The following is a 25488-nucleotide window of genomic DNA, read 5'->3' as shown; positions in this document are numbered from 1 at the left end:
TCCAGCAGAAGTGGTTGAGGCAGGTTTGATGTTGTCTTTTAAAGTTAAATTGGATAGATATATGGACAGGAAAGGAATGGAGGGTTATGGGCTGAGTGCAGGTCGGTGGGACTAGGTGAGAGTAAGCGTTCGGCACGGACTAGAAGGGCTGAGATGGCCTGTTTCCGTGTTGTAATTGTTATATGGTTATGGTTATCTGCAGAAAGTGATGTTTTGGAATTTGCTACCCCTTTATCCAGTGAAAGACAAGAAACAAGTGAATTTCAGGAACAGAAAGGGGTCAATAACTCAACTGGGTGTTATTTATAGAGGACCCAATAGTTACAGGGACATCGAGGAGCAGATAGGGAGACAGATTCTGGAAAGGTGTAATCATAACAGGGTTGTCGTGGTGGGAGATTTTAATTTCCCAAATATTGATTGGCATCTCCCTAGAGCAAGGGGTTTAGATAGGGTGGAGTTTGTGAGGTGTGTTCAGGAAGGTTTCTTAACATAATATGTAGATAAGCCTACAAGAGGGGAGGCTGTACTTGATCTGGTATTGGGAAATGAACCTGGTCAGGTATCAGGTCTCTCAGTGGGAGAGCATTTTGGAGATAGTGATCATAATTCTATCTCCTTAATCATAGCATTGGAAAGAGATAGGAACAGACAAGTTAGGAAAGTGTTTAATTGGAGTAAGAGGAAATTTGAGGCTATCGGGCAGGAACTTGGAAGCATAAATTGGAAACAGATGTTCTCAGGGAAATGTACGGAAGAAATGTGGCAAATGCTCAGGGAATATTTGTGTGGAGTTCTGCATAGGGACATTCCAATGAGACAGGGAAAGGATGGAAGGGTACAGGAACCGTGGTGTACAAAGGCTGTTGTAAATCTGGTCAAGAAGGAAAGAAGAGCTTAAAAAAGGTTCAAAAAACTAGGTAATGATAGGAATCTAGAAAATTATAAGGCTAGCAGGAAGGAGCTTAAGAAAGAAATTGGGAGAGCTATGAGGGGCCACGAGAAGGTCTTGGCAGATAGGATTAAGGAAAACTCCAAGGCATTCTACAAGTATGTGAACAGCAAGAGGATAAGACGTGAGAGAATAGGACCTATCAAGTGTGTCAGTGGAAAAGTGTGTATGGAACCGGAGGAGATAGCAGAGGTACTTAATGAATACTTTACTTCGGTATTCACTATGGAAAAGGATCTTGGCAATTGTGGGGAAGACTTACAGCAGACTGAAAAGCTTGAGAATGTAGATATTAAGAAATAGGATGTGCTGGAGCTTTTGGAAAGCATCAAGTTGGATAAGTCGCCAGGACCGGATGAGATGTACCCCAGGCTACTGTGGGAGGCGAGGGAGGAGATTGCTGAGCCTCTGGCAATAATCTTTGCATCATCGATGGGGACAGGAGAGGCTCCGGAGGATTGGAGGATTGCAGATGTTGTTCCCTTATTCAAGAAAGGGAGTAGAGATAGCCCAGGAGATTATAGACCAGTGAGTCTTACTTCAGTGGTTGATAAGTTGATGGAGAAGATCCTGAGAGGCAGGATTTATGAACATTTGGAGAGGCATAAAGTGATTAGGAATAATCAGCTTGGCTTTGTGAAAGGCAGGTTATGCCCTACAAGCCTGATTGAATTTCTTGAGGATGTGACTAAACACATTGATGGAGGAAGAACAGTAGATGTCGTGTATATGGATTTCAGCAAGGCATTTGATAGGGTACCCCATGCAAGGCTTATTGAGAAAGTAAGGAGGCATGGGATCCAAGGGGACATTGCTTTGGGATCCAGAATTGGCTTGCCCACAGAAGGCAAGGAGTGGTTGTAGATGGGTCATATTCTGCATGGAGGTCAGTCACCAGTGGTGTGCCTCAGGGATCTGTTCTGGGAGCCCTACTCTTTGTGATTTTTATAAGTTACCTGGGTGAGGAAGTGGAGGGATGGATTAGTAAATTTGCTGATGACACAAGGTTGGGTGTGTTGTGGATAGTGTGGAGGGCTGTCAGAAGTTACAGCGGGACATTGACAGGATGCAAAACTGGGCTGAGAAGTGGCAGATGGAGTTCAACCCAGATAAGTGTGAGGTGGTTCATTTTGGTCGGTCAAATATGATGGCAGAATATAGTATTAGTGGTAAAACTCTTGGCAGTGTGGAGGATCAGAGGGATGTTGGGGTGCAAGTCCATAGGACACTCAAAGCTGCTATGCAGGTTGACTCTGTGGTTAAGAAACCATACGGTGCAGTGGCCTTCATCAATCATGGGATTGAGTTTAGGAGCCGAGAGGTAATGTTACAGCTATATAGGACCCTGGTCAGACCCCACTTGGAGTACTGTGCTCAGTTCTGGTCGCCTCACTATAGGAAGGATGTGGAAACCATAGAAAGGATGCAGAGGAGGTTTACAAGGATGTTGCCTGGACTGGAGAGCATGCCTTATGAGAATAGGTTGAGTGAACTTGGCCTTTTCTCCTTGGAGCGATGGAGGATGAGAGGTGACCTGATAGAGGTGTATAAGATGATGAGAGACATTGTGGATGTGTGGATAGACAGTGGCTTTTTCCCGGGACTGAAATGGTTACGTAGAGAGTGGTGAGTGCGTGGAATGGGCTGCCGCCAACGGTGGTGGAGGTGGATATGATAGGGTCTTTTAAGAGACTCCTGGAAGGTAGATGGAGCTTGGAAAAATAGAGGGCGATGGGTAAACCTAGGTAACACCTAAGGTAAGGATACATTCGGCACAGCTTTGTGGGCCGAAGGGAATGTACTGTGCTGGATGTTTTCTGTGTTTCAGAGATGAGGGAGGCACAGGTCAGGGAAAGAAATGAGGCAGAAAAAGGCCCATTCTGGTGGAGATGGAAGGAAAAGCAGAGGATTCATTTCGAGTCTGGATGCTGGCATTGTTCCCAGGTGAAAAGTGATGGTTGTTCCTCGGGCTTGTGTTCAGTGTTATTGTAACAGCCCACTGTAGAGACGAAAACAATCTCAGCTGAATTCCTGGCCTGGGCCAATTGATGATTGTTGTAAATTCTCTTTACAGGGTAGAAAAAGCAGTGAATTTGTTTATGGGAATCTCAAATGCAGCATCAGTGAACTCACACTGGCGAGGAGCTGTCCATCTTCTGAGATAGAGAGAGAGCCCATGCAGTCCTCCTGCTTGTGGATGCATCATTCCGTACAGAGAGCTCATTCATCGGTCAACGTTAGCGCAGGGATTGACTCTGTTATCCAGCCTGATGACACACCAGACCGGGAAGAGGCCGTTCATCTGCTCCACATGTGGGAAGAAATTCAATCAGTCGACCAATCTGCAGGCACACCAGCGAGTTCACACTGGGGAGAGGCCGTTCACCTGCTCAATGTGTGGGAAGGGATTCACTCAGTTATCCAGCCTAGTGAATCACCAGCGAGTTCACACCGGGGAGAGGCCGTTCATCTGCTCTGAGTGTGGGAAGAGATTCACTCAGCTGTCCCACTTACGGGCACACCAGCGAGTTCACACCGGGGAGAGGCCGTTCACCTGCGCTGAGTGTGGGAAGAGATTCAGTCAGTCGTCCAATTTGCGGGCGCACCAGCGCGTTCACACGGGGGAGAAACCGTTCACGTGCTTAACGTGTGGGAAGGAGTACGCGCAGTTAACCGGATTAATGATGCACCAGCGAGTCCACACCGGGGAGAGGCCGTTCATCTGCTCTGAGTGTGGACTGCGATTCACTCGGTCATCCCAGTTGAAGGGGCACCAGCGAGTCCACACTGGGGAGAAGCCGTTCACCTGCGCAACCTGCGGGAAGGGGTTTGCTTGGTCAAACAACCTGGTGATACACAAGCGAATTCACACCGGGGAGAGGCCGTACGTCTGCTCTGACTGTGGGAAGGGATTCACGAGATCAAACGAGCTGGTCATACACCAGCGGGTTCACACTGGGGAGAGACCGTTCATCTGCTCGATGTGTGGGAGGGGGTTCACCCATTCATCCATATTGCGGGCGCACCAGCGAGTTCACACCGGCGAGCGGCCGTTCCCCTGTTCCACGTGCGGGAAGCGATTCCGTCAGTCCACCGACCTGCTGAACCACCAGCGGATTCACACCACAGAGGAGGACTAAGCTGGGTAAGCCGACCATTGCTCCCGACATCCAACACAAATTCACAAGAGTTGTAGGACGTTGTGTTCCACTGACGCTGCTGATCACACCCCAGGACTGAGCACCGTTTATTGAGAACAGTTGTTTCACTGAGATGTGATTTAATATTCTGGATCTGTGATTGAAATAAAACAGTCCTGTTTGAAACGGTTTGTCCAAGGCCCTTCCTGTCTCTGCAGTGCGCATTGTGAATGGTAGAGAGGCCATTCAGCCCATCTGCTGCCTTCCAGTGTTTCTGCTCCACACCAGTGTCCTCCCATCTCAGCCAGTGTGATTAAAATATTAAATAAGTCGTGCAATAAGAGAGCAAAGCATTTCAAGGTGGTGTCCATTCAGAAATCTGATAACAGAGTGGAAGAGGCTGTTTCTAAAGGGTTAAATGTGTGCCTGCAGGCTCCTGTCTCACCTCCTTGATGGAGTCCACATCAATTCCTGAGAGCAAGGTAGTTACAACAGCACTCATCCAGCTGATCTACCTCACTCCTGTAAGCCTCCTCCTTCCACCTGAAATTCTCCCAACAATAGTTACGGCATCGGCAAATTTATAGATGGTGTTTGAGTGGTGCCTAGCTGCACGCTCATGGGTGCGGTGACAGTGGAGTGGCAGGCTGAGCAGAGGTGTGCCTGCATCGATTACCGGCGAGGAGGCGACATGAAGAAGTCGTGAATCTAGATGCAGAGGGAGGTGCAGAGTTCCACCAGAGGGCAGAATTGAACCTGGTGAACTTGGGACGTTGTTACATGAAGCAGCACCTCTACTAGCTCTCTGTTTATTCAGTTTGTCACCAACGGCCCTCGCTGTGGTGATATTCCACATTGCTGAAGTCTCTGGGTGAAGAGCGTTCCCTAAAATATCCACAGGTCTTTTGGCAGGTTCCTGGCAGAATAAGGAGGTGGGGTTTGGTTGTTTTCTTCCCCCTTACACAGCCCTGATGAAGGGTCCCGGCCAGAAATGTCACCCATTTTCCCTCTCCATAGGTAGTGCTTGACCTGAGTTCCTCCAGCACTTACTTTTTGTTTTGTTTTTTGCATGTTTCCCTGGATTTCCAGCATCTGCAAGATCCCGTGTTACTGGAATAAACAAATCTGGGGACAAAAATGAGCTGAATAAATGATGCTTGAAGCAGCAGATAAACTGAGACGGTGATGTAGGAGGTATAATCTCCGGTCCATGTCAGACAAGTGAGGCTGCAATTGATCAGGCTCGACTTTGGAATACGATTAAATGAATTATATTTATGAATCTTAACTAAAGGGTTAGTAAAGAAAAGAAAGAAAAAAACACACTAAAAAGGGCCCATTATAATTAAACAGCCAAATGTGCACAAGTTGGAGCTCAACCCTTCCAAAAGTCATTCTCATAGATCCTCAGTAGAACCTGGCACCTCGCTCCATCTACGACTGGTTTTCTCTAGTGTCTTCTCTCTTTATCTGAGCTTGTGGTGGGGACCAAAGATGATAGCTTCAGTCTTCAAGCAACACACACAAATTGCTGGTGGAACGCAGCAGGCCAGGCAACATCTATAATCAACGTTTCAGGCGGAGACCCTTTGTCAGGACTAACAGAAAAAAGAGGTAGTAAGAGATTTGAGAGGGGGAGGGGGAGACCTGAAATGACAGGAGAAGACAGGAGGGAGAGGGATGAAGCCAAGAGCTGGGAAGTTGATTGGCAAAGGGGATACAAGGCTGGAGAAGGGGGAGTATCATGGGACGGAAGGCCTTGGAAGAAAGAAAGGGGGAGGGGAGCACCAGAAGAAGATGGAAAACAGGCAAGGAGTTATTGTGAGAGGGGAAGAGAGAAAAATAAATAAGGGATGGGGTAAGAAGGGGAGGAGGGGCATTAACAGAAGTTAGAGAAATCAATGTTCATGCCATCAGGTTGAGCGCTACCCAGACAGAATGTAAGGTGTTGTTCCTCCAACCTGAGTGTGGCTTCATCTCGACAGTAGAGGAGGCCATGGATTGACATATTGGAATGGGAATGGGACGTGGAATTAAAATGTGTAGCCACACGAAAGGAAGCAGGATCTCCCAGTGGCCACACATTTTAATTCCACGTCCCATTCCCATTCCGATATGTCTATCCACGGCCTCCTCTACTGTCAAGATGAAGCCACACTCAGGTTGGAGGAACAACGCCTTATATTCCGTCAGGGTAGCCGCCAACCTGATGGCATGAACATTGACTTCTCTAACTTCCATCAATGCTCCTCCTCCCCTTCTTACCCCATACCTATTTATTTATTTTCCCCTTCTCCCTCTCACAATAACTCATTGCCTGTTCTCCATCTTCCTCTGGTGCTCCCCTCCCCTTTTCTGTTTTCCAAGGCCTTCCTTCCCATGTTACTCCCCCTTCTCCAGCCTTGTATCCCTTTTGCCAATCAACTTCCCAGCTCTTGGCTTCATCCCTCCCCCTCCTGTCTCCTCCCGTCATTTCGGGTCTCCCCCTCCGCCCCCCCACTTTCAAATCTCTTACCATCTCTTTTTTCCATTAGTCCTGACGAAGGGCCTCAGCCTGAAACGTCGACTGTACCTCTTCCTATAGATGCTGCCTGGTCTGCTGCGTTCACCAGCATTTTGTGTGTGTTGCTTGAATTTCCAGCATCTGCAGATTTTCTGTGTTTGAGCTTCAGTCTTCATATCATTCGCTTGTAGTCCCTGTTCTGCACATTGAACGCTGGGGTCTGGTGATAGATCTGGGACACTGGAGTGATGCAGAGATGAGTGTCATCGGCAGAAACGTGAAGCCTGCTGCAGCGTCTCCTGCATCACACATCTTTCAAATGGCCTCCTCTACTGCCACGACGCTCGAGGAGCAGCACCTTCTATTACGGCAGAGTAGCCTCCAACCCAATGGCATCTAACTTCTGGCAATTTCTCCCCCTCCCATTCTTGCCTTCCTCCCTCCCTCGACAGCTTCAACTTCCAGTCTTTCAGTCACTGTGTCTGTTTCCCCCCGCCCCACACACAAACACACTGCCACGCCTGGCTCCATCTGCCCACAATCCTCTCACATCAATGTTTCCTTTCTACCCCGTCCACTCCATCCACCTGGTTACACCTGCACAACCTCAGTCTCAGCACTCTCTCACTTCTTCAACACTGGGACCTACCCTCTACGTTCTCAGCCCTGATATGGGGGGGGGGGGGTGGGGAGGGAACATCGCCGGCATTTTCATGCCTTACAAGGTGAAGATTAGAAATCTGTGTGGAGCGCCACTCCTCGCACAGACTAGAGCAATGTGTGATTAAGTGCCTTGCTCAAGGGCACAAACACGCTGCCACAGCTGAGGCACGAACTAGCGACCTTGAGGTAACTAGACGAACGCCTTAACCACTTGGCCACGTGCCCAGCACTGATATGGTGCCTTGGCCTAAACCACTGACCATCCCTCTGACTCGACAGATACAGCCTGATCTGCTGAGTTCCCCCTGCAGGTTTATTATTTTTCTTTCCTTTTTCTCCGGACTCCACCGTCTGTGACTATGACTGCTAGTTCCACGGAGTGTATGTGTTCCCCACACAGCAAACTCGGTAATCCCGTACCTGCGTCGTGTGCATGGCAGGGACGTGCACTGACTCACAGTGTAGCAACACCCTACATTGTGATGACATAAAACACGGTGCCAACCCATTAACCTCCTCCGAGGTCAATCTAAGTCTTTCTTCCTCCATTTGACCATCATCCATAAGTCTATCCAAGACTTTCTTAAATGGCCACATGTCACCATATACCACCCTGAGGTTTATTTTCTTCCGGGCATTCGCAGTAGATGCAAAAAAAATACAATGGAATCAATGGAAAAAGAGACACTAACAAGGATAAACAACCAAGGTGCAAAAGAAGACAAACACTGCAAATAAAATTAAAAAGGTAAATAAATTTATAATATTGAGAACACAGGTTGTAGCGTACTTCAAACTAAGTCCATAGTTTGTGGACTGAGTTCAGTGTTGCGGTGAGTGAAGTTATCCATGTTGGTTCAGGAGCCTGATGATTGAAGGGTAATTAATGTTGCTGAACCTGGTGGTATGGTACCAAGGCTCCTGTACCTTCTTTCCGATGGCAGCAGCGAAAAGGCAGTAAGACCAGGTTTGTGGAGGTCCTCAGTGATGAATGCTGAGTTCCCGTGACAGCCTACTTTGCAGATTTGCTCGATAGTGTAGTGCAAACAAAAAAAGATCAAAATAGTGACGTAGTGTTCATAGATTCATGAATCATTCAGAAGCCTAATGGCAGAGGGGAAAAAAATCCGTCCCTAAAACGCTGTGTGTTTATCTTCAGCTTCCTGTACCTGCTCCCTGATGTTGGCATGAGAAGAGGGCATGTTCTGGCTGGTGGGGGTCCTTAATGATGGATGTCACCTTTTTGAGGCATCGCCTTTTGAAGCTGCCCTGGATGCTGGGCAGCTTGGTGCCCATGATGGAGCTGACTGAGTTGGCAAACTTCTCCAGTTTTTTTTCTGATCCTGTGCACTGGCCCCTCCATACGAGACAGTGATGCAAACCAGTTAGAATGCCCTCTACAGTGCATCTGAAGGAATTTGCTAGTCTTCACTAACGTACCAAATCTCCTCAAACTCCCGGGGAAATACATTCAGTATCTTTGTGACATTTTGCTACTATAGCCCATCCACCTCAAGATTTGTCGTGTTTTGCATTCAGAGATGCTTTTCTGACACCGGTGTTCTAACAGCATCCGGCCAGCCTAAACCAGTCTGGCCATTTCCCTCTGACCTCTCTCATTACAAGGTATTCTCACCCACAGAACCACTCACTAGGTTCGTTTTTGTTTCATTTAGTTTGTGTTTGGAACCACTTTCTGTAAACACTAGAGACTGTGCGCGTGAAAATCCCAGGAGATCTGCAGTTTCTGAGATACTCAAACCAACAATGATTCCATGGCCAAAGTCACCTTGTTCACACTTTTTTCCCCCGCATTCTGATGTTCGCTTTGAACAACAACTGAACCTCTTGGCCGTGTCTGCATGCTTTCATGTATCGAGTTGCTGCCACCTGATTGGCTGATTCAGCAGCAGATGTACAGGTGTACCTAATAAAGTGGACACTGAGTGTACGTGCTATGATCATACCGTAAATTCACTTCGAACTTATATATAAAATATATCTTTATACTGTTACGTACCCCGTAACGGGGTTGCCAAACCAGCAGAAATGGACCACTCATTGGAGTCTGGATTACTAGGAACTAATAAAGTTTTATTAAAGAAATAAGTAACACAGTATTCTAATCGTAAGGATATAAATGCAACAGGTTGGCAATGATAAACACACACATGTACACAGAACTAGGATAATAGGAATCAACCAAGCTCTATCGCAGTCTAGGGGTAAAATGATCAGTCTCAAGTGATGCAGAGTTCAGTTCAGCTTAGTACAGTTCGCAGTAATCGCTGTTGTGCCGTTGGGGGGGGGGGTGCAAATTTGATTCAGGCAGACCTTTGATGTTCTTCGCAGTTGGTTTCGGGCGGACCCTTTTATGTCTTCTATCCCGCTGTGGTCACCGACTGTGACCCCTCCATTCCGGATACGACCGTTCTTCCGCGGTGAACCCGGCACACAGGCAAGGGCGGACGCAGACACCAGGTTCCCACCGATCGTACCTTTACACCCTGTGAATCTATGGTCAGTTCCCGCGAACTGGACCTCCAAACTCCACCAACTTGTGGGGGCACACCGCTCTTCCAGGGTCTCGTGATCTCGTGGTGTCCCGTGCCTTAGCGAACCTGTTCTTTTTATCCCCCTGCTGGGGTATCGCCTGTCCATCAAACTTCAAACAGTTCAGGTTCAAAGCAACCGGTCTGTCAATATTCTGAATTGTGTTTCTTTTCCGTTATCCCTCTCTCCTCTCTCATTAACATTTTGAACGTTTCTCCATTGTCTCCCTTATCTTTCTCATTAGCATCAATCGTCTGATGACTTGGTTATGTTAGGTCACAATACACTGTATTACTTATTGCAATTTATAGCCTATTTTGCGCTGTGCTGCTGTCACAAAAAAACCGAATCTTACGACATATATGTCAGTGACATTGAACCTGATCCTGATTCTAAAATTAGGAAAATATCATTGTCAAGTCAAACCAGAGTTTCTAGAAAGTATTGGGACCTTGAGGCAAAAGAAAATAAAATTTAAAAGAAATAGAAGAATCCACTGGTAGACCGGATGGAACCCGCTGCCTGAGTGCGGCTTCTGCCCGGAACATCGGGGGGACCCGGCAGCATCACAGCGGCAGTCCGGGAGCGGCGTTGGAATCTGCGGTAAGATGCTGAACTTTAAATAACTTTAGAGACTGTTTAATGGAAAAGCGCACTGCTGTCACTGCGTTTTGGGTTAGTGCTAGCTTCACGTCACGGGGATTATCGAGCGCCGACACTTCTGGGAAATGGCGCCAGGTTTAAGAAGAGTTCGGGAACCTTCGGAAAGGGTCGCCCGGTTTGAAAACATAACGGTCTGTGAGGGAGCGGAGAAGTGCAGGTCGGAATCCATCTACAAAGTCCGCAGAGGTAATCAGTTTTTTCACCTTACGACTTTTGACTAATAACTAATAACTAACGATTTATGTCTAATGACTAGTGTCTTTTGACTAATGTCTAGGGTCTAAAGACTAGTGGCTAATGGTTGATGGAACTAATGGATCTATCAAACTGCCGCACTTGCGAAAACTAAAAGGAGCGAAAAGGAAAAGTTGTTGGGTCATTGAGTGGAATCTAGTTTAAAAAAAACATTCGGGTAGACACATTCAATCGCTTTCAGGTGGGGAAGCTGCACCTGTTCAAAGAACAAAAAGAAATCCGACTAGACAATCATCATCCCTTGGGTGGGGGGGGGGGGTGGGGGGGCGTGTCATAAACTGCACGTTTTTATTTTGCATATATTTCTGTTTCTAGGTTTTTATTTTACCCGAGTTAACCTGGTCTAACTTCATCTGCCCTTGTGCCCTTCCTGGGTGATTTTTCAAAAAATAAATCGCATCTCTTCAGATCATTACGCTATCGGTCATTGCTGGGCGTTCGGCTCGGGGGATTAGACAGCTCGCAGGCCAGCAAGAGCTGCGCTCGCCCGCGCTGTCGGGAAGGTAAAACGGGAAATATTCCCATGCAATATCCAGCCATTTCTGTACTCGCTACCGCCATCTCAGCTCATCTTGCATGAGGCGCCGGAAGTGTTATACTGTTGACTTTTTGTCTTGTGACGGTCACACCTCGTTGTTTGTTAATTTGCATGAGGTAATGTTACTTTAGTTGTTACATATCTGGGCTAGATGTACTGTGCAGTGCACTTTGTTCTGGAGGAACGACGTTTCATTTGGCCGTTACGTGTGTACCGCTGACTGTCAATACATTCAACCTGAATTTGAGAAGGGAGAACAGGAAAAGAGAAAAAGGGTGTGGTTGGGGGTGGGATTACTGGCGGTTAGATAAATGCCATTAGGCTGGAGGCTACCCACACGGATTATGAGGTGTTGCTCCTCCATCCCGACGTGGTCTCATCGTGGCAGGCCATGGGCTCACATGTCAGAATGGGAATGGGAAGACAATTTGAAATAGGTGGCCACTGGGAAATCCCACCTCTTGCATGGACAGAGCGAAGGTGCTTGACGAAACAGCCCCCCCCCAATCTATGCCCGATTTTACCGGTGCGTGAGAGGCCACACCAGGAGCACAGGATACTGAAGTGTCACATCACCTAACTGTTTGGGGCCCTGAACGGTGGTGAGGTGGTAGGGGCTGGGTGGAAGTATAGTCAAGATAACTGAAGGTCTGTAGGTTTGTAAAAGATGTCCCGAGATGGAGACAGAGAGATTGAGAAAGCAAAGAGACATGTCAGAAATTATAGGCATCCGTTAGTCTCGTGAGACCATGGATTTGCGTCTTGGAAGGTTTCCAGGGCGCAGGCCTGGACAAGGTTGTATGGAAGACCGGCAGTTACCTATGCTGCAAGTCTCTCCTCTCCACGCCACCAATGTTGTCCAAGGGAAGGGCAAGGACCGATACAGCTTGGCACCGGTGTCATCGCAGAGCAATGTGTGGTTAAGTGCCTTGCTCGAGGACACAACACGCTGCCTCAGCTGAGGCTCGAACTAGCAACCTTCAGATCACTAGACCGACGCCTTGGCTAAGTATATTTGACGGCAAGGTGGGAGGCAAATTTGATGAATTTAGCACACTCTGCATGGGTGCAGGAAGTGGCACCAATGCAGTCGTCAATGTTCCGTCAGACAGAGAAGGGTGGTGGTGTTGGGGCAGAACTACTCAGGACCTTTTGGTGGACTTCAATCATTGCAGGCAGACACTTGTTTTGGCGAGACAGGAAAATATTTAAAAAGTGAATGGGATCTTTCGAGACTTTTTGGTGGGCTTCAGTCATTGTGATTTATCAGGAAATAGGCAAAAGTCATAAAAGAAGCTAGGTTTAAGGGAGCGGCCACCGAGGGAGTGGACAGTGTTAGAGTGGTTGGCGTTGGCTCAAGCAGTTAGGTTCAAGGTGAGTTTCTTTCTTTGTCTATTAGTACATGGCTAGTGCAGGGCAAATGGGTCCAGGACCAGATATGTGTTCTTCATGTGAGATATGGGAATTCTGGGAGAACTCCACTCTCCCATATCACTACAGCTGGCTGAAATAAAATGCATCCAGCTGCAGGTCCTTGCAAACTGTGTTAGAAAACTGGAGGAGTAGCGGGATGCTAATTCGGGAGAACGAGGAGCCGGCAGATAGGAGCTACGGGGAGGTAGTCACTCCTGAGTTGCAGGAGACAGGGTGACTATCAGGGGATGGAAAGAGAACAGATAGAGAGTGTAGAGTAACCCTGTGGCCATTCCATCAATAGTAACTGTAGTGCTTTGGGGGGGGGGGGGGACGCACCATTGAAAGCTATGGCACCAGGTCTCTGGCACGGAGTGTGGCTCTGAAGGGAAGAGGGGAGAAGAGGGCTGCAGTGCTGATTGGGGATTCGATACAGAAGCATATCGGACATTCTGTGGACATCAAAGGGACATTTGGATGGGGTGTTGCCTCCCCGGTGCCAGGGTCAGGGATATTTTGGGTCAGGTCCACAGCATTCTCAAGGAGGGGAGGGTGAACAATCGGAAGTTGTTCTAAAGGGAGGGAGGTCCTTCTATGCTGAGGCTTCAATGAGCGAGATCATTCACCTGTCAACGTTCACTCCGTTAGCCAACCTGATGACACGTCAGACGGGGAGGGGAAGGCCGCCCATCTGCTCCAGTTCAGTCGGTCGACCAACTTGAGGGCACAACTGGCGAGAAAGCGTTCACGTGCTCAGTGTGTGCGGGGAGGGACTCGCTCAGTTGTCTCATTTGCGGGCACACCAGCAAGTTCACACAGGGGCTGGGAAACCATTCACGTGCTCGGCGTGTGGGAAGGGATTCACTCCGCTAGCCGGCCTCGGATGCACCAGCGAGTTCACGCTTAGTCGAGACCGTTCAACGCTCTGGGTGTGGGAAGAGGTTCACACAGTTGTCCTATCTGCAGAGGTGCCAGCGAGCTCACTCTGTGGAGAGGCCGTTCACATGCTCCAAGTGCGGGTAGGGATTCGCTGGGTCACGCGAGCTGCTGAGCGACCAGCGAGTTCCTACAGGGGAGAACTAGACACCTACTTCTGAGTGTATAGCAGCGAGTTTACACTGGAGAGGAAGTCTGCCAAATATTCAACCGTCACGTCTACAGAAATCTAGTGCAAATTCACACGAGTTTCAAGCGTTCATGGACGTTGGATTCTGTTGGTGCATCTGATGACACCCGGACTGAACCTGGTATTGGACAGAGTCGGTTCTCTTTTGCTGATGTACATAATCTGTTTAAATGTTAGCTCTGTTAATGTTCTGGATCCGCAATTAAAGTGAAATACTTCTGCTTGAAACACTTTGTCTAAGGCCCTTCCTGTCTCTGTGGTGCACACAATGACATAGAGGCCATTCAGCCCATCTTCTACCTTCCAGTTTTTCTGTTCCACGTCAGCCTCCTCCCATCGGCTGGGATGGATATTCAGAAATGAGGCAAAGAACTCGGCCCTTTGACTCGGGGTCCACAGGGGTCATCACTCATTTACCCAAATATTACCATAGAAACTACAGCACAGAAACAGGCCTTTTGGCCCTTCTTGGCTGTGCCGAACCATTTTCTGCCTAGTCCCACTGACCTGCACACGGACCATATCCCTCCATACACCTCCCGTCCATGTATCTGTCCAATTTATTCTTAAATGTTAATAAAGAACCCGCATTTACCACCTCATCTGGCAGCTCATTCCATACTCCCACCACTCTCTGTGTGAAGAAGCCCCCCCCCCAATGTTCCCTTTAAACTTTTCCCCCCTCACCCTTAACCCACGTCCTCTGGTTTTTTTCTCCCCTTGCCTCAGTGGAAAAAGCCTGCTTGCATTCACTCTATCTATACCCATCATAATTTTATATACCTCTATCAAATCTCCCCTCATTCTTCTACGCTCCAGGGAATAAAGTCCTAACCTATTCAACTTTTCTCTGTAACTGAGTTTCTCAAGTCCTGGCAACATCCTTGTAAACCTTCTCTGCACTCTTTCAACCTTACTTATATCCTTCCTGTAATTTGGTGACCAAAACTGAACACAATACTCCAGATTCGGCCTCACCAATGCCTTATACAACCTCATCATAACATTCCAGCTCTTATACTCAATACTTTGATTAACAAAGGCCAATGTACCAAAAGCTCTCTTTACGACTGTATCTACTTGTGACGCCACTTTTAGGGAATTTTGTATCTCTATTCCCAGATCCCTCTGTTCTACTGCACTCCTCAGTGCCTTACCATTAACCATGTATGTTCTACATTGGTTTGTCCTTCCAACGTGCAATACCTCACACTTGTCTGTGTTTTTTCAGCCCATTTTTCCAGCTGGTCCAAGTCCCTCTGCAGGCTCTGAAAACCTTCTTCACTCCAAAATTTGCTGATCCAATTTACCACATTATCATCCAGATCATTGACATAGATGACAAATAACAATGGACCCAGCACTGATCCCTGTGGCACACCACTAGTCACAGGCCTCCACTCGGAGAAGCAATTCTCTACTACCACTCTTTGGCTTCTTCCATTGAGCCAATGTCTAATCCAATTTACCACCTCTCCATGTACACCTAGCGACTGAATTTTCCTAACTAACCTCCCATGCGGGACCTTGTCAAAGGCCTTACTGAAATCCATGTAGACAATATCCACTGCCTTCCCTTCATCCACTTTCCTGGTAACCTCCTCGAAAAAGTCCAATAGATTAGTCAAACATGACCTACCACGCACAAAACCATGTTGACTCTCCCTAATAAGTCCCTGTGTATCCAAATGCTTGTAGATTCTGTCTCTTAGTAGTCCCTCCAATAATTTACCTACTACCGACGTTAAACTCACCGGCCTATAATTTCCCGGATTACTTTTCGATACTTTTTTGAACAACGGAACAACATGAGCCATTCTCCAATCCTCCGGCACCTCACCCGTAGACAGCGACATTTTAAATATTTCTGCCAGGGCCCCCGCAATACATTTAAATTTTCTCCTTATTTGCATTGACCACGCCCCTTCACCCGGGGTTTTTACACGTCATATGGGTATTACGACCAATTTACAGTGGCTACAGATAATGGCTGTGGGAGGAGCCCCATGCCGTCACGGGGAGAATGTGCAAGTGTCACACAGTGTGCATCCGAGCTCACGGTTGAACCTGAGGAACTCGGGACGTTTGTATGCGAGCTAGCACCTCGACTCTGTTTACTCGGCTTCCTATAGCGACACCTCCAGACCCCCCCCCCACCCCTCCGTGGTGAAAAGTTCCACATGACTGAACTCTGCGGGTGAAGAGCGTTCCCCGGAACCTCTGCAGGATGCTCGCGGCAGAGTAAGACGATGGTAAGACGACCTTGGTATTCTTGCTTCTTCCCCTTCCTTTCCAGTGCTTATGAAGCGGGGGGGGGGGGGGGACTTCACCCGAAACGTCGACTCTTTAAACCCTCTCCATAGACACTGCATGAGCAGCTGAGTTATGATCGCGAGCGAATCCTTAAAGGCAGTTTTAGAGCTATCTAAAGACCTGGACGTGTTCTACCGCCGGAGGTCACTTTGCTCCTATCTCATTTCCGGTCAGTATCACGTTATGATAAGACATTTTTGAACATACTATCAATCTGTATATATACGCGAATGTTCTGCCTATACGACCACACACAACAGTCCCATTGTGTTATATGGGTTTTGTGCTTTTCCTGCTGCATCAGGTCAGGAGTAACAATAGTTTCGTCCTCCTTTACACTCGTGTGCTGAAGAATCATAACAGACAATCTTGAATCTTCTTGGTTTGGTTTGATGGCAGCTAAACGTAACCAAGGGGGACCGCGCCGGAGAAAGCGCCCTACCTGCACCGAGGGAGCCCTCAGCGCAGGCGCACATTACACGTGACGTCATTGCGACGTGTCTTCTGCACGAGAGGCTGTCCAGACGTCAGCGGGGAAGTGCGGAGCGGATTTCATCGGGTCGGGAGTGCAGGTCACGACTGCGGTAAGAATGGGTGCGGGCTGTGCGATCACTGTAGGCAGGGATCACACTAAGTGCGCTCGGCGTTTCTCTCCACCCCCAACTCCCCACCCGCTTCCCGCTTGCAGCCTATACGTGCGGCCCAGGGATTTTTCTGCATCGGTAAGAGGTGAGCACAGTCAGGCGCATCGAGAGGAACGAGAACCAGGGAACTTTAAAAGTCCGAGACCCTTCCGTTAGAACTGGGGAAAAGCAAAAGTACATTAGTTTTTCTTGCAGAGACGGCTGGGTGCGTGAGCAATAGACCGGACAAAGGGAACATCTGATTGGCTTCACTTGGTCCACCCGAGCCTCGCTCAACGTTTTATTGGCCTTTCTGATGAACAGATTAACAAAGGCAGCTGGAGACAGGACAATGTTAACGCTGTGAAACGTGAGCCAGAGCTGTTGCTGAGGGCTGCAGCTCTGTTTCACAGTGAATAACTTATCTCGTGTTTGATTCCTCTCCCTCTGCTTGTCATGATTCAGCTCGGGAACTGACGGGTCTGTAAGCCAAGGGTGAGGCAGCAGTTGCTGAGGTATTCTCTACCAGACACTTTCTTTGCCCTTTTAAAAAATGGCAGATGCAAGAATTTGGCGTAGAAACAAAAACTGCTGGACATTCTGCAGATGCTAGAAATCCAGAGCAACACACATAACATGGCAAGGGGAACTCAGATGGTCAGGTAGCATCTGTGGGGTGCGGGGGGGGGGGGTGAGATAAACAGTTGACATTTTGACCCAGATCTGGATAAATCAGCAGGCCAGACAGCATTTCTGGAAGGGGAATGTATCAGTTGGGAGACTTCTTGTTATTGTCTGCTTGTTTGAAAATTCACAACTTATTGATCAGAGTTAGCACAGTTTCACAAAAGAGAAATTCACTGGTGCCCAATTGAAAGGTGAGATGGGAAAGGGTTCTCCTCCCTGAAGCTTCAGTCTTTGCAAGATCGTACCACTGTGATCTGTGGGATAGAGTCCTGGTGTTCATTTAAGACTGGGAGAAATTCCTCACCAGTAATGGAATCCAGGGCTATAGAACCGGATAGGAAATTCAACCATGATCCTACTGGGCTGGCCAAATGAGAGGCTGAGTGACCTACCCCTGATCCCACTTCCTGTGGTCATCCCTCCCCCATACTTTCTACAATATAAAACTTGTTTTCTCACTTTCTAAGTTCTGACACGGGTTTTCATCCCAAAACATTGTTTTCTTTTCTTCGCACAGGTGCTGTCTGACCTGTGCCTGGCACTTTTAAGCTTGATATCTGTTTCCATTTCCAGCAACAACAGATGTTCTGTGCTTTCCCTTTAGCCCAGCCCAATGTGTACTCCAGGCCCTGCGGGATGAATGAATGTTTCATTTTGACCGCTTGGCACTGGTTTTTCTAGAGCCCAGGGGATTGTGGGAAGAAGTGCGGCCATTGATGCTGCTGTGATAAGCACTTTGCCCTGTTCGGCAGACAAGAGTCTGCAGACACAGATGAGCAAATAGAGATTGGGACTAGTCTCCAGCCACAGCTCATCTCCAGATCTTTGTAGATAGTGACTATAGTTTGGAGAGAGGCCAAAACAAAAGGGATTATGCAAACTCCATTGACAAAGAAATATATCTTGTATTCATTGTGAAAATAATTTACCCATGTTGGAAGTCCTTTTGGCTTCTGAATATTTGGCAACTCAACTTTGTTCAGCCTCCTCAGGTCCATGGTCTGCCTACAGACTGAGAACATGTTCTTCTCTGTCTGGATATAGACTGGTATTGGGCACCTCTGTCAGGTAACATGGGGACCACACAATGTCAATCTCCAGTGAGTGAGTCTAACCAGCTACGCTTCATGCCAAATGGCTTTACAATCACTAAATTCCACCCCATCAATACAGTTGAAATGCCCACAGTCCATTTCGCTCCATAGATGCTGCCTGAACCGCTGAGTTCCCCCAGCTCCTTTGTGTGTTGCTGCAGATTCTCAGTACCAGCAGGAGGAGTAAAGCCCAGAGGAGGTTCACCAGAGTGATCTCGGGAAAGCAAGAGTTAATGCACGAGGAGCATTGTTATTGCTCTGGGCCTGGATTCACCGTTTAGAAGAATGAGTGGGGATCTCATTGAAACCTATCGAATATTGAAAGGTGTCACTAGTGTGGACATGGACAAGATGTTATAGTGTGGGGATGGGAGGGGTTAGGACCACAGGGCACAGAGATCATTCGGAATTCTTTGGCTAGAGGGTGGTAAAATTGTGTAATTCATTGCCACAGGTGGCTGCGGAGACCAAGTCTTTGGGTATATTTAATGCAGAGGCTGGTAGGGGCATCACAGATGACAGGGAGAAGGTAGGAGTAACGCTGTTGAGAGGCATAATAAGTCAACCACGATGGAATGGCAGAACTGAATTGATGGGCTGAATGGCCTAATTCGGTTCCTGTGTTTTATGGGTAAAGTAAAAGGGAAGGAGAGTGCAGATATGCAGAAAGAGGGGACGTCTTAGCTTTTATGACCCCTTTCACCAGGAAACAGGTGAATTTTAGCAGTGGTAGGAGCCGCGGGTAGATCAAAGGGACTGGGCAGAAGTGGGCCCTTCTGAATGAGATAGGAGGAAAAGCAGAGATGTTGATTGGAGTCAGGATGCCTCCAGTGGTCCCAGATGGAAGTTCCCGGTTGTTCTCAGTGTCATTACAGCAGCTCACTGTGGAGATAAAAATAATATCAGCTGAAATCCTGTCCTGTACTGACTGATAACTTTTGTAACTTTGTACAGGGAAAAACAAGCCGTGAATTTGTTTACGGGAATCTCAAATGCATCATCAGCAAATTCACACTTTGCTGTCCACCTGCTGTGAGCGTGGGAAGGGATTCACTCAGTTGTCCCATTTACAGGCGCACCAGCGAGCTCAGACTGGGGAGAAACCATTCTCCAGCTCAACGTGCGGAAAGAGTTTCACTCAGTTGCCCCAAGTCCAGGAACGCCAGCAGATTCAGACAGGGAGAGGCCTTTCATCTGTTCTATGTGTGGAAAGGCATTCAGTCAATTACCCAGCCTGATGACGCACCAGCAAGTTCACACTGGCGAGAGGCCGTTCACCTGCTCAGAGTGCGGTAAGAGTTTCACCCGGACTCTACACCTGAAGGCACACCAGCGAGTTCACACTGGTGAGAAACCGTTCTCCTGCTCCACGTGTGGACGGAGATTCACCCAGTCGTCCAATTTACAGGCTCACCAGCGAGTTCACACTGGGGAGAGGCCATACTCCTGCTCGGTGTGTGGAAAGAGCTTCACGCAGCTGTCTGGTTTGCAGACGCACCAGCAAGTTCACACTGGGGCCAGGCCATTTATCTGCTCGACGTGTGGGAAGAGATTTGCCTCGTCAAGCAACCTGGTGATACACAAGCGCGTTCACACAGGGGAGAGGCCGTTCAACTGCTCTGAGTGTGGGAAGGGGTTCACCAGTTCGTCGGACCTGTTGCAACACCAGCGATATCATACTGTGGATCGGCCATTCATCTGCTCCACGTGCGGGAAGGGATTCATTCGCTCATGTGAGCTGAAGGTGCACCAGCGTGTTCACACCGGGGAGAGGCCGTTCTCCTGCTCCGAGTGTGGTGTGAGATTCACTCAGTCTTCCCATCTGCAGGCGCACCAGCGAGTTCACAAGGGGGAAAGGCCATTTTTCTGCTCAGTGTGTGGAAAGGGATTCATTCAGTCGTCCCAGCTGTTGGTTCACCAGCGAGTTCACAATGGCGAGAGGCCATTCATCTGCTCAAATTGTGGGAAGGGATTCATTCAGTCCTGCGAATTGAAGGTACACCAGAGAGTCCACACTGGGGAGAAGCCGTTCTCCTGCTCAACGTGTGGAAAGAGATTCACTCGGTCGTTCAATTTACGGTCACACCAGCGAGTTCACACTGGGGAGAAGCCGTTCTCCTGCTCAACGTGTGGAAAGAGATTCACTCGTTCATCCAATTTGCAGACACACCAGCGAATTCACACTGGGGAGAAGCCATTCTCCTGCTCTGAGTGTGGGAAGGGGTTCAGTCAGTCGTGCGATTTGAAGATACATCAGCGAATTCACACTGGGGAGAGGCCCTACTCCTGCACTGAGTGTCGGAAGGGATTCGCCCGCTTGTCTAACCTGCTGGCACACCAGCGAGTTCACACTGGGGAGAGGCCCTTCACCTGCTCTGAGTGTGGGAAGACATTCACCCAGTCAGCCATCCTAAAAACACACCAGCGACTTCACACTGGGGAGAGGCCGTTCATCTGCTCTGAGTGCGGGAAAGGATTTACTTGCTCATCTCGCCTGCTGAAACACCAACGAGTTCACAGTGTGAAGAAAGATTGAAGATGCTGCATGCCAAGTATTCAACCATCGTGTCTACTGAAATCTAACGCAAGTTCACAAGAGTTGCAGGTGATACAGGGCCTTGGGTTCTGCTGAAGTTTCTGTTCACACCCAGACTGAATCTGGTAATGGGCAGAGTTGGTTTTCTTTTGCTGATGTTCATAGTCTGTTTAAAGTTTAGCTCTGTTAACGTTCTGGATCTGCGATTAACACAAGACAGTTCTGTCTGAAAGACTTCATTCAAGCCCCTTCCTTTGCAGTGCATATAATGAACAGTAGAAAGAGAGGCCTTTCAGCCTGTCTGCTGCCGTTAAGTATTTCTGCTCCGCACCAGGCCCCTCCCGTCTCGGCCGGTACGAATATTCAGAAATGAGGCAGAGAACTCAGCCCTTTGACTCGGGATCCTCAGTAATCATCACTCACTTACCCCAATACTTCATTAATAGGTTTTTAATTCTCTCCTCATTTGCATTGGCCACACCCCCTTTCACCCCATGGTTCTACTTGTCACCATCATAGCAGAAGCAATTTACAGCGGCTAATTAGCCTGTCGGCAGCCCAGGGTTTGGGAGGCAGGAGGAGCCCCATGCGGTCACAGGGAGAATGTGCAAACTCCCGAGGTCAGGACTGAAGCGGGTGAACTGGGGATATTTGTTTCTCAGTCTGTGTTTATTCAGATTCCCAGTCTGTCACCTCCAGCCCTCCCGGTGGTGGCACCTTCCACATTATTGAACTCAGTGAGTAAGAATTTGCCCGGAATTTCTGCAGCTCTCAGCAGATCGGTGGCAAAGGCAACAGCTCACTGGGGGCCTTACCCCAGACATTAGAGAGGCTGTTGTTCTGCGAGGTCAGGAACCTGGGATCAGTCCACGTCTTGGATACTGTCCCTGTGGAGGTTTCTCCACAGTGCTTCCAAGAGCTCCAGTTAGCTCCCGCATCCCAAAGGCATCTGTCGGTAGGTAGATGTGCTGTTGTAATTTACCCCTAGAGTGAGGTGACTGGTAGAAGTTGGGGAGAACTGACGGGGACGTAGGTAGAATTTAAGAGGAAGAACTGCAGATTAGAATGAGCTGCGGACTCGTTGGGCTGGAGTTCGTGTTTCTGCACCGTTATCAGTTTGTGACATCCCCTAACCACCAAGCCTCGGGGAGAAAGCAGTGGGGTTTATCTCCACTCCCAGTTCTTTTCCACACGGGGCTGTTTTCATTGAGCTGAGGTACAACAATAGAGAACGGGTTGACAGATCCTGTGTCTCGTCCGTTGTTCACACCCAACATCCTCCCATTGACAGTCTCAAAAATTGGATCGATGTCTGTCCTGAATGCAATAAGTGAGTGATCACTCCTGCTGATCAGAGATTAAGGAGATGTTCTCAAAGCTAGGAGTCATTGCAATACCTTCTGTAGATGCTTCTAACGCCCTGTGTCTCTCATTGATTGAAATTTGATTATAAAAAGAGCAAAGAAACTGAACAAAAGTTGGAAAAGACACAGAAAGAACAGGAAAAGGATTATGGTGTCTACAGTACCTCAGTGTTTCAAAAGAAACAACTTGCAGCAGAGCTTGATAATGAACTAGATGTCTATGACCTGCTGTACCCTTCCCTTTCACCAGGCACGCTTTCAATAAATCCCAGGCCACACTGAGTACCCAAGCATCCTCCAGTGCCCTACCAAAGGTGGAGGCGCCCAGTAGCTGTGGGAGCTGGGGGTGAGGAAGGTGTTGGGGCAGAAGAGATGAGTGAAATGTTGTTTCAAATGTACCCTGAGCTGATCTCGTGGAAGCTCTAAGAAAATGTTTCCCTCGTTCTGTAGATAGTTATGTTAATAAATATGTGAATAAATGTTTTCAAAAGTGTTCTGGGTTAACTCCAGAAGTGGGATCACCTGTCTTAATAAATGTTACTGTAAATAAGCTGCAACCTAGGTTAAAGAAAACAGTAAACTGTTACTTGTGTGAAATGAGAAGAGTGAAGTAAAATTGTGAGTGTTCTACAGTGTTTCCTTTGGCAATTCCAGCATCAAAGGATAAAAACTGTGGAACGGGGACTGTACTTGTGTGGGGCTTTCCAGGCTGATCCACTACAGCCTCTGGATAACATTGTACATATTGTTTTAAAGTAGTGTGGCATCTGTCAGAAACTATTTAATTGGTATTTTAGCTTTAATTTTATATTTAAATGAAATAACAGTGAACCAGATTAATTTATGCTGACAATGTCATTGTAAACTTAGTTTTGATACTCTCTGCTTTATACACATCTGGATTTAGTGACTGCTATTACTGATGTCTGGTTTTGAACAAAGTAGTTATTTATGTAACAGTATTCCAAATGTAAGTTTGTGTAGTTTGTTTGACTTTTTGTGGGGAGGGGGGTATGATGGACACAGTAGGGGGAGATCTGGGGTTGTCTGCAAGGGTTATGTTTTTCTTTGCAGACAGCCTGACCACCGGCTTGAAGGTGAAGGCAACTTACCGTGAAGGCAACTTTGATAGCAGTCAGTTTCCACCTCCACCAGCACTGCAGATGACGCATTTAAATGACCCGGTACTGAAGAACTTGTACTAATTTAATTCCGCCCATTGCAAAATGCCTGCTGATGGAACTGTGAATGCTATTTTTCTTTGGCTTTTCCTGTCAATCAGAGACTGGTGAAAATTTTAGTAGATACGTAGTGTGTGCAGCTAATACAACAGAGCTACCATCCCTCGTGTCCGCCCAAGCAGCCGTACTTTCTTCACCGTAGCAATAGCCTGCGTCCTTGCAGCTGGTGCTGCTGTAAACATTTACAGTTTGCACACATGACAATGGACATTCACGGAAAAAGGTGTGGGTTTCTCACCTTCTGTGGAACTCAAGATGTGTGGCTCACGCTAATGAGAATGATGAAACGACGAGGGGACAAACAAGTTCCCTTTTCCAGGCAGCCGCAGCAGATCTTTATGGTCACATGGTACCCCAGTGTGAACTGGCTGCTGACACTTTTAAATTCTTTTTATGAACAGGCACAATTATAGCATGGTGCATCAGAGACTTTATGGACTAAAGCACACTGTGCCAGACTGTAAAGGATGATGTATATAATCAAAAATGAGACATTCTCAACCATAGCAAGAAAAGTAACAGCAACAGTGTGACTTGCCAGGGACACATCTGCTGCTGTCGGTACCTGTTGCTGCTGGACCCTCCTCCCCGGAAGTTATTTGGGCATCTCCAAACAGGCTTTATACAGTTACCTAAGTGTATGGGTTGTGATTTTGTACTTGTTGCTGTGTTTGTTGTCTCCATGGGTAAAAGTTTATCAAACTCATAGAAATAATGCTGTAACTTTTTGGCATACATTCTTACCCAGTCTGAGAAGGATTTATGGAACATGCACCAACTAAGGGACAATTATTTTAACAACTTCAAAGAATCATCAGTTGTTAGCTTGTAGTTTCTGTTGACTGTTGTGAATGACAATTGACACAAAATTTGAATGTACACAAGGTTACTAATTGGTTAATATCCATAACTGCTGGTCAATTCTGTATAAAAATGGCATCTCTCTGTTCAGATTTCAGAACCATGTGGTGACAGGGTCCATGCTGTCCTCCTCGTGCACGAGTAAATAAAGTATGTTTGAGGAACGGTGTGAGTTTTCAGAGTCCAGTTAATCAGAGACAACATTGCCTCCCCCTGGTGTTACGCCTGTCCAGTGCTTGCTGGGCTTCCTCTCCCGTATCAGGTCCTTCAGTGAAAGGACTATGGTCCCTCCCCAATTTCAGTGCAATCCTTCAGCATTCATTCCTGACCCTGGAATGTGCCAGTCGACAACATCCCTACGCAGGCATCTCGCTGTGCTGGAAGTCCAGCTAGTTTCGGGCAGGCCAAAGGACGTCCTGCACTGAGTAGGTGACCTTCCAGCAGCACTTGCTGTCCGCTGCTGTGCATGTTGCTGGGTCAGGGGCTCATTTTCACCATCACAATCACTCCTTTCAGCATTGAGAATTTGCGAAGGAGACGCAGGACAACCAAATCCACATTTGCTCACTGCTGCTCCACTCAAAAGGTCCTGAAAATGAACCAGTCTGAAGATGATGAGCTTTATGCAAGTTATTAGTTTAGTCAGAACTCTGTGTTGGTGAAAGTTTTGTTGAATCAAGACCATGAATGCCATCTGGGAATAGCACAGAACATCAGCATCTGAAATTCCAATTGCCTGTCTGGGAAATGACAGGAATTCACCCCCAGAATAACCCATTTCAGAACCTTTGATACAGCTGTAATCATCTGTAGAGCATTTGAACTTGCTGGGTTATTGAACGTGTATATGGGATTTGGGACACATTCTCATTATTACTATCACAAAAGAGCTAGTCAGAGTTGCATGGTATGGAAATGAGTTGTTTACTCAATCTAAATTTGTTGTCCAATTTCTTATGGAGA

The 25488-nt window shown here is 47.6% G+C and overlaps 1 protein-coding gene across 1 annotated transcript in view; it reads left to right on the top strand.

The window, feature by feature from the left end:
- Positions 1 to 24681, top strand: part of LOC140204032 (uncharacterized) — a 43417-nt gene extending 18736 nt beyond the window's left edge. Inside the window, 2 exon segments of the mRNA XM_072270281.1 lie at positions 3027 to 4097; positions 19703 to 24681. Of these exon segments, the coding sequence (XP_072126382.1) occupies positions 3223 to 4097; positions 19703 to 21059 (2232 nt within the window). The 5' untranslated portion in view covers positions 3027 to 3222 and the 3' untranslated portion in view covers positions 21060 to 24681.
- Positions 24682 to 25488: the final 807 nt, after the last annotated feature.

Source organism: Mobula birostris, chromosome 10, assembly GCF_030028105.1.
Source record: "Mobula birostris isolate sMobBir1 chromosome 10, sMobBir1.hap1, whole genome shotgun sequence".
NCBI lineage: Eukaryota > Metazoa > Chordata > Chondrichthyes > Myliobatiformes > Myliobatidae > Mobula > Mobula birostris.
Note: the sequence above shows the minus strand (reverse complement) of the source record. Positions and strands in the feature narration are given on the sequence as shown.